General features: G+C 57.5%; 1 protein-coding gene across 1 annotated transcript in view; it reads right to left on the bottom strand.

Moving 5' to 3' along the window:
- Nucleotides 1–6,999: 6,999 nt before the first annotated feature.
- The window catches only part of KRABD3 (KRAB domain containing 3), a 23,234-nt gene continuing 21,492 nt past the window's right edge, over nt 7,000–8,741 (bottom strand). Inside the window, exon 19 of the mRNA XM_027766666.1 lies at nt 7,000–8,736. Coding sequence (XP_027622467.1) covers nt 7,867–8,736 — 870 coding nt within the window. The 3' untranslated portion in view covers nt 7,000–7,866. The remainder of the gene's footprint in view (nt 8,737–8,741) is intronic.

Genomic DNA, 8,741 nt, shown 5'->3' with positions numbered 1-8,741 from the left:
CATTCGAGTCATGGTTGGCCACGTGGGATAGGCTTTCCAGACACAGTGCTTAGCCGCTGCACCATGGGCCGGCCCCTGAGGGCAAACCCATCCTGCTTTCCGGTGGCACCAGGATGTGAGCCCTGGGTTTCCCTTCCAAGCCCAGCCGCTGCTCGACTCGGAGGAGCTGGGGAGCTGGGACTGCAGCTGTCAGTGCCTTTGCCCCACCTAGTGGTGAGCCCAGGACACTGCAGAAAAGGAAAGCCCGGCCAAGGACGGCGGAAGGCAGGGAATGAGACCAGGAGATTCCTCCCCAGAGGAACTCCTCTCACCTCCCCTCTGCCCGGAGCTCCCTGTTGGGCAGAGACCGCACGATGGGGCGAGGCTCCGGCTGCAAGGTCCTTCTCCCTGTCCCAGCTTCTTACGGAGATGTCCGTCTCCATCACACCTGGGACTGCTTCCTCCCCTTTCTGTCCCAGCTACGTCCCAATAAATCTCTCATCCCAATTCTGCCTGCTTCCCGAAGCAAGCCCTCCATGAGCCTACTGAGCCAATGCATTCCCTTGTCATGCCCAGGACAGTGTTTGGAAATAGATTCGCATTGCGTCCATAAAAGGAGTAAAGAGGACCCCTCGCCAGCGTGAGTGGCCACCACCCAGTCCCTCCAGGCCCGAGCGGAAGGAAAGGACAGAGGAGGGAGGAAGGTGCTTTCTTGACCAGACTCATTGCCTTCGCCGGCCCTCAGAGACTGGAGCCCCCGGTTCAAGTGAGTCGAGTCACCGCAGACGCCTCCGGCCTGGAGAAGGGAGAAGTTGGCTTCCTGTGTGAGGGCACACCAGCCAGGAGGACAAAGTGCCAACAGAGGCCCAGCTCTGGCAGACCTGCTGGAAGTGCGGCCTCCTGGCCTCGCCCAGGACTTTGAAGGAGGTGTCAGGAGCTGGCCCAGGACACAGTGCTCTCATCCAGACTGTCCCCGGGGCGAGGAGCTGCCGGCCGGGCACACCGGGCCAAGCCACTCCCAAGATGCTGTGGGGCAGTAAGAGCCCAAGCGTGCCCTTCCTTCCTTCCCTTTCTTTCCTTTATTTTAATTCATTAATTTATTAATTTTGCTATAGGATGCATGCACTCACCAGAGAGAAAGAGCGAGAGGGAAAGTGGGAAATCACCTCCCAGAAGGCCATGCTGCAATCCCTTCTCCTCTGTTCTCCCCCAGGAACTTGGGCACATGCGCCTGCCATGATTTCCAAGCCACTGGGCTCAGGGACTCGAACCGCGGATGGCCATGTGGGAGTCCAGCGCCTTAACCACCACACCACCTACTAGCTCTGAACATTGTTCTTTATAAGATATATGCAACAAAAAATTTAGGAGGGAAATGTCATGGTGTCTGCAATTTACTTACAAATAATTCAGAAGAAAACAAAAACACAAAATTTAAAAACCTATGTATTGAAGGGGGGAGGGAGAGAGCAGAAACAATGATGGCCACATATTAATCACTGCCGAATTATAGGCAAGATATAACCGGATGTTCATCGCACTGGTCTTTCACATTTCCCATAAGCTCTGAAGTTCAGTCAAAAATGGTCAATCCCACTATTTATTTGTAAAACTAATACAACTGTTTATTGCTAATGGCAAAAATCTTTTAGAAAAGAATTCAATTTTTCCTAGATCCCTAAAGTGTACACACGGAGTGATCCTACCTGGAGGTGGCAGACAGAGGTTCGCTGCGAGGCAAAAGTCAGAGACGCCTCAGTAAAGCACAGGCCTGACGGCAGAACACTGGCCAGTACTGACGGTGTCAGAGACCTAGACACGCAGAGCCTACGCTTCCTGCAGGGGGCAGCAGAGTAGTCCCCACACAGGGACCCGCAGGCAGGCCGGGTTTTGTTTGCCCTGAGTTCTGGTTCTCAGGTTCTCAACTCTGCGATCGATCGGCACAAGCTGCCCCACTGCTCTGAGGCAAGAAAGTGGGGATAGTGGGCGCCCCCCCCCCAGCCCCTCCAGGCCCGAGCGGAAGGAAAGGACAGAGGAGGGAGGAAGGTGCTTTCTTGACCAGACTCATTGCCTTCGCCGGCCCTCAGAGACTGGAGCCCCCGGTTCAAGTGAGTCGAGTCACCGCAGACGCCTCCGGCCTGGAGAAGGGAGAAGTTGGCTTCCTGTGTGAGGGCACACCAGCCAGGAGGACAAAGTGCCAACAGAGGCCCAGCTCTGGCAGACCTGCTGGAAGTGCGGCCTCCTGGCCTCGCCCAGGACTTTGAAGGAGGTGTCAGGAGCTGGCCCAGGACACAGTGCTCTCATCCAGACTGTCCCCGGGGCGAGGAGCTGCCGGCCGGGCACACCGGGCCAAGCCACTCCCAAGATGCTGTGGGGCAGTAAGAGCCCAAGCGTGCCCTTCCTTCCTTCCCTTTCTTTCCTTTATTTTAATTCATTAATTTATTAATTTTGCTATAGGATGCATGCACTCACCAGAGAGAAAGAGCGAGAGGGAAAGTGGGAAATCACCTCCCAGAAGGCCATGCTGCAATCCCTTCTCCTCTGTTCTCCCCCAGGAACTTGGGCACATGCGCCTGCCATGATTTCCAAGCCACTGGGCTCAGGGACTCGAACCGCGGATGGCCATGTGGGAGTCCAGCGCCTTAACCACCACACCACCTACTAGCTCTGAACATTGTTCTTTATAAGATATATGCAACAAAAAATTTAGGAGGGAAATGTCATGGTGTCTGCAATTTACTTACAAATAATTCAGAAGAAAACAAAAACACAAAATTTAAAAACCTATGTATTGAAGGGGGGAGGGAGAGAGCAGAAACAATGATGGCCACATATTAATCACTGCCGAATTATAGGCAAGATATAACCGGATGTTCATCGCACTGGTCTTTCACATTTCCCATAAGCTCTGAAGTTCAGTCAAAAATGGTCAATCCCACTATTTATTTGTAAAACTAATACAACTGTTTATTGCTAATGGCAAAAATCTTTTAGAAAAGAATTCAATTTTTCCTAGATCCCTAAAGTGTACACACGGAGTGATCCTACCTGGAGGTGGCAGACAGAGGTTCGCTGCGAGGCAAAAGTCAGAGACGCCTCAGTAAAGCACAGGCCTGACGGCAGAACACTGGCCAGTACTGACGGTGTCAGAGACCTAGACACGCAGAGCCTACGCTTCCTGCAGGGGGCAGCAGAGTAGTCCCCACACAGGGACCCGCAGGCAGGCCGGGTTTTGTTTGCCCTGAGTTCTGGTTCTCAGGTTCTCAACTCTGCGATCGATCGGCACAAGCTGCCCCACTGCTCTGAGGCAAGAAAGTGGGGATAACCACCTTTACCTGCTAAGATGGCCGAGGAGACGCCACTCTGGACCCAGGAAGTGCTCAGCGAAGGTCAGCTGTCACTGTTGCTAACATGATGGCCCCTGCCTGCAGTAATGCAGTGGGAGCAGCACCTGAGCTGGACTTCACCAAATAACATGTGAAAACTAAGGGCGTCTGGCAGTGGGGAGCCAGGAGCAACCGCGGGCTCGGGCACGCATAGAGAACGGAGTTCGGGCTGGCCCGAGTGCGAGTGGCGAGCCTGAGGCCAGCTAAGCTGGGGCCAGCTCGTGGACGGCGCCGTGCCAGGGGTAGGCACAGGCCCAGCTCTGTGGCCGATGCAGGTGTCGGAAGGTCGCTCCCTGTCCCACTTCCCAGAGGCCGGCTGCAGGATCGAGCTTTGCCGCGAGGCACATCCCTGAACGGACAAGACGGGGGCTCTCGGGGGAGGCCCTTACAGTCCTTTAAGAATAGGGAAGGACGGACTTTACGGCTGCTCGGTTTTCCTTTCAGCACCTGGAAGACACTGCAGCTTCACTGCTCCGTAACTGCTTCTCCTTCCCCGCTCTGGCCTGAGAGAGCAGGCTGGCTGTGGTTGGGAGGGACAGAGGGCAGCCGGGACTAAGAGCAGCTTCTTTCTTTGGTCACAGCAGCTCCAAGTTGCTTGAGAGTTTCTGGTAGGCATGAGCAGATGGCAAAACAGTTATGTCACTACACTCCCATGCAGTCGACTGTGGTTCGAGCCCTGGAGCTGGTGACTTGAAACACACCAGGCGCGGTGCGAGTGTGCCCAAAATCTCGAGAGGAGACTGGAAGAGAAGGGATTGCAGCACGGTCGGCCCTCCTGGGGTGGTGATTTTTCACTTTCAGCCTCTGTCTCTCTCTCTGGTGAATGCGCATTCCTATAGGAAAAATCCCTGGGGGGGAAAAATGTTTCTGGTAAAATGCACAGATTTCCTGGGAAGAGGCATAGATTGTATTCTTTAAATTACTTCCCTTCGCATGGCTGACCATGGTTTGGGTCCCGGACCTGACGGCTTGCTTTCTCAGTCTCTCCCCTCTGTCTTGTCTAATGGACTAATAATAAATAAAATTAAATGAGTGAATCTTTTTTTTTTTTTGGAGAGGCTTTTGCTATAGGGCGTGTGTGCTCACCAGGACAGAGCATCAGAAAGCGAGAAATCACCCCCCAGGGGGTTGGCCACACCGCAATCCCTTCTCCTCCATTCTCCTCTTTGGATCTTGGGTACACACACACACACCCAGTGTCCGGGACTTGAACCGCAGTCAACCACACGGGAGTCCAGCGACATAGCCATTATGCCAACTGCTGATCCCAATAAATCTTTTTTTTAAAAGGAGAACTTTCTAAAAATTTCAGAGAAGATTCATTATAGGGGTTGGAAAGTCCAGCATGACAACTCTCAGCTGGGAGGTACTCTTGCCCCTCCCCGGAGAGTTCCACCTGCCTGTGTTTAGGGGTCTGTGGTCCCTCTCTGTTCTACCAAGACGAGGAACTTCTGCTGCCTGGGGAGGTGCCAAAAGCCAGGCACAGAAATGGCTCTGAGGCTTTCTGCAGTGACACAGGTGACATGCAGCCAGCAGGGGGCGACACGGGGGCAGCACTTTGCAGGAGCAGGGGGAGAGGCTGAAAACAGACAGCCGAGGGCCTCGCCCCTAACAATCAACGCTGGTCTCCGGTTCTTCTCTCAGAATTTTGAGCACACATGCACATGCACCCAGCATGAGGTTCAAGCTGCCAGGTCTGGGACTTGAAACACAGTCAGCCATGTGGGAGTCCAGAACCTTAACCACTATCACCAGCTGGTCCCCTATTCCCTTTTTAAAAGCTTGCTGAAGCTGCACGCACTCAGACAGGAGAAGGCAGCCTTCGCCCAGAGCGGTCACACTGCGACCCTTCCCTACCCATTTGCTAAGGAAACCATGGCTGGCGTTGTTGGTTCTCTATTAAATGTACGCTGTTTCACTCATTCCTTTTTTTTTTCCTGCTCCTTTACCTGAAAGGATATATATAATTTTTCTCCACAAAAGACAGAAACACCCTCAACAGGCCCTGACCCTGGGCCCCCCCGCAGCAGCCCAAGTCCAGGAGGTACTCAGGTGGGTCTCTGGACACAGGTACGGAAACCCCCGACGTGGTCCAGACTCAAAGGCCTAAACTGCACATCCACGTCTCATGACCTCAGAGGCTTTGCAGTAAGCTGAGATGGCGTGGCTAGGGCTACGGATCCAGTCCCTGCGGGACGACCGAGGCTGTGCAGCACGGAACTTACCACTGCTGCAACCACTTGTAGGCCACGTCCTAAACACTTCCGGACTTCCTGTGCAGCCCCGCTGGGTCTGGGCCAGACTGCCTTCCCTGAACACCCGTGTCTGGTACCAGCAGAGGCTGGTGCGAGGTAGGTGTGCCCGGTGGAGAGGGGACATGCCAAGTGCTGGCAGCACTGAGGGTCCAGCTCCCTTCCAGCCCCGCTGAGCTGCGTATGTTACTGAACCCCGAGTCTGCAGCTGCACAGGGCGAGTCCACCTGGATGTACAGACAAAGGCACTGGGAGACCACTTCTCGCTGACCCCACACCTGCCTCAAAGGGGAGAGAGAAGCAGGGGGCCCAGGCCAGATGGGAGCAGCAGAGACAGGGCCAACACGAGTCCTCTCCTCACAGCAAGCACCGTGGCAGGGAAGGTTTCTTAGCTCTCCTCCCCCTTCCCATGGGCTCTAGAACGCGCCCACTCTCTGCAAATCCTCTTGTAACTGCCAGAGGGGGTGAGCGCTCACCAGTGACTGAGAGGGAGAAAGGGCCCTCCAACAGGGCGTGGCCACCCGCTGTCACCTCCCCACCCTGCCAGGACCTTGGGGGCACACACGCATCACTATGTATTTCAAACCAAAAGGACTTGAACCACGGTCGGCCACGTGGGATCCTGCTCCCTTAACCAGGCCCCAGGAGCAGCCCTTCCCTGCGTATCTTGAAAGGAGCTGGCCTGTCTGCCAAGTTCCTCTAGGGCTGTCCTTCATTCCGTATCAGGGAGGGCTGAGGGAAGACAGCCCCGACTCGGGTCTTGGGACTGCTTCCCGACATGCTTGGGACTCACTGTCATCCTCAACACACTCTGATGGCCCCTTGGTGCAGCAGGACCAAGCCAGACTTCAGCCCCGAGCCCTAGGCAAGGCCACCTGGCCTGGCTCAGTTGAGGGTGTTCAGGCTCCGTTTCCAGTGACCATGCCTCGGGGGACACCCTGGGCAAAGCAGCCCCAAGGTGCTGTCATCACCATGCACCCGGCTTGACTCAGGGTCCCTGGTTCTCTGGTGCAACGCTAACCAGGCCAGCGATCTACACAGACCCCACTCAGGAGACTCCTCAGTGAAAGGAGTCCAGTGGGGACATGGCTGGCTCGGACGGGGAGGCATGAGCTGAGCAACAGGAGGCAGGAGTGACAGCCCAATGCACTGCCAGGGTCTTGCAAACAGGAGCATTTCTGCCACCAGGACAGAAGTGGGCCTGGTGACACCTGCTCATGCCTCCTTGGGGCATGACAAACCCACCTGACCAGCCCCTCACGTGTGCATTGGGCTGAGCTGTGGCCCCAATTTTGTGTCTAAATCCCCAGTCCTCATAATGAGTCCACTCTGAGCGAGGGTCTTTATGGAGGTAATCGGGCTGAAATGAATTCATCAGGAAGACAACAACACAACCGAGCTTTGATACAAAGGGGAGACTGGGATGGACGCACAGGAGATGCCACAAGCACACAAGAGCCACCCACCACCGACGGAGGAGGCCTGGGACATACCCTCAGAGTCCGGAACTGCCCTGACCACACCCTGACCTTGGCCTCGGCCTCCTGCAGAGCTGGCCCCAGGGCATGGTGGTTAAGGCTGGTGCACAGGGAGCCAGCTCCCACACGGCCAACTGGCCCCAGCAGCTCGAAACCCTCTGGGAGCAGGTGTGTGTGCCCAGACCTCTGACAGCACAGAGAAATGGAGGCCACAGTGTAACCACGCCCCGCTGGGGGATGCTCTCCCCGCCCCCTGCAGCACACAGGACTCTGGTCTGCTGTGAGCTCTCCAGGGAGGGGCACTTAGTGGCACTTAAATCTGCAGCCCTGAGGCGAACGCTGTGTGCAGCTGTCCGCAGTGGTCACTGCTCCGCCTGCAGCACACTGCTGGATTGTCTCAAGGGCATCTGGGAGGGGAGGCACATGCCAGCTTCGATCAGGGCCGAGCTTCCCCCAGTGATTCTGGAGCCGACCTGTGCTCTAGGAAGGTGAGGGCGCGGCCGGCACTGTGTGATCGAAACAGCAGGCGGGCAGAAAGTCATGTTCTCCCGCCTCTGTGTCCGGAGAGCACCCCGTGCACACATGCGTGTGCCCACACCACCCCCTGCAATTCTGGGGTTCCAGTGGGGAGGATAGGAGGGGAGGCGACACTTGAGTCTGGCCAAGACTGCCAGAGGCCTGGTTGAGAAATGCACCCACCCGCGACCTCCTGACCAGACTCTACTGGGTCTGGAGCAGCCGAGTGAAGGTAGGACTCGGCAGTGGGGAAGGTCAGGGGAGGCAGCCCCTGGGAGAAGGTGACCTGGGGTGGGGTGCGGGGGCACCTGGGCCACTCCTGCAGCCTTGGCAAGGCTGAGTTGAAGGGCGTGGCCAGTGGGCCCCCCTTGGGTCCCTGTGCTCTCCTCCCCAGAGGTCCTCCTGGGGGGCTCCCTGGGCCGGCGGCAGGCTGCTCGGCTCCTTGGGCTGGCTGGGGTCCCCGAGTGGGGCTGCTCCTGCGTCTGCACCAGTGGCAGGGAGAAAGGCCACCTGGGGGGGTAAGGCAGCAGGCACTGAGGGGGAGAGGGGGCTCTGGCGGCCCCCTGCATGTCTGAGGATGGGGTGACCGGTCGGCACAGCATGGCAGCCGTGTGCTGAGAGGGGCTCCAGGGGGTGGCTGCAGCTGGGCCCAGATGGTTCTGCTGGGGGAGTGAGTGGCGGCGGCTGGGGCACCAGGCGGACACTTCCTCTGGAGAGTCTGGGGGGGTCGCCAGCCCTGCGGCCCTCCGCCTGGCCCCGCAGGACCTTTGGTTTAGGCCTGATGGGGCCCTTCTGTCTCCAGTACGGCAGGTGTCTGTGACCAGGGCCATTAGTCCAGCGAGGACCCCGGGGGAGGGGCCATGGCCAGGAAGCCTGGCACTTTGGCCCAGGGTGCCGCGGACACCTCCCCAGCCGATCCACCTGGCTTCTCATGGTGGCAACCTCCTGAACCAGGCCTGCCAGGGCTGCGGCCAGCCCATCGAGCTTCTCTGTGAGGGCAGCGCCCAGCCCGTGCAGCTCCTGCTGCAGCGGCTTCCCACAGGGGCATGGCGGTCGCGGGGAGGCGGCTTGCAGAGCAGGAGAGGCAGCTGCTGGGGGGGGGGGGGCCTGCGGGGGGGGGGGCGGGGGGG

This window comes from Tupaia chinensis, unplaced genomic scaffold (assembly GCF_000334495.1).
Source record: "Tupaia chinensis unplaced genomic scaffold, TupChi_1.0 Scaffold143622_1, whole genome shotgun sequence".
NCBI lineage: Eukaryota > Metazoa > Chordata > Mammalia > Scandentia > Tupaiidae > Tupaia > Tupaia belangeri.
This window is presented reverse-complemented; position numbering and strand designations above follow the sequence as displayed.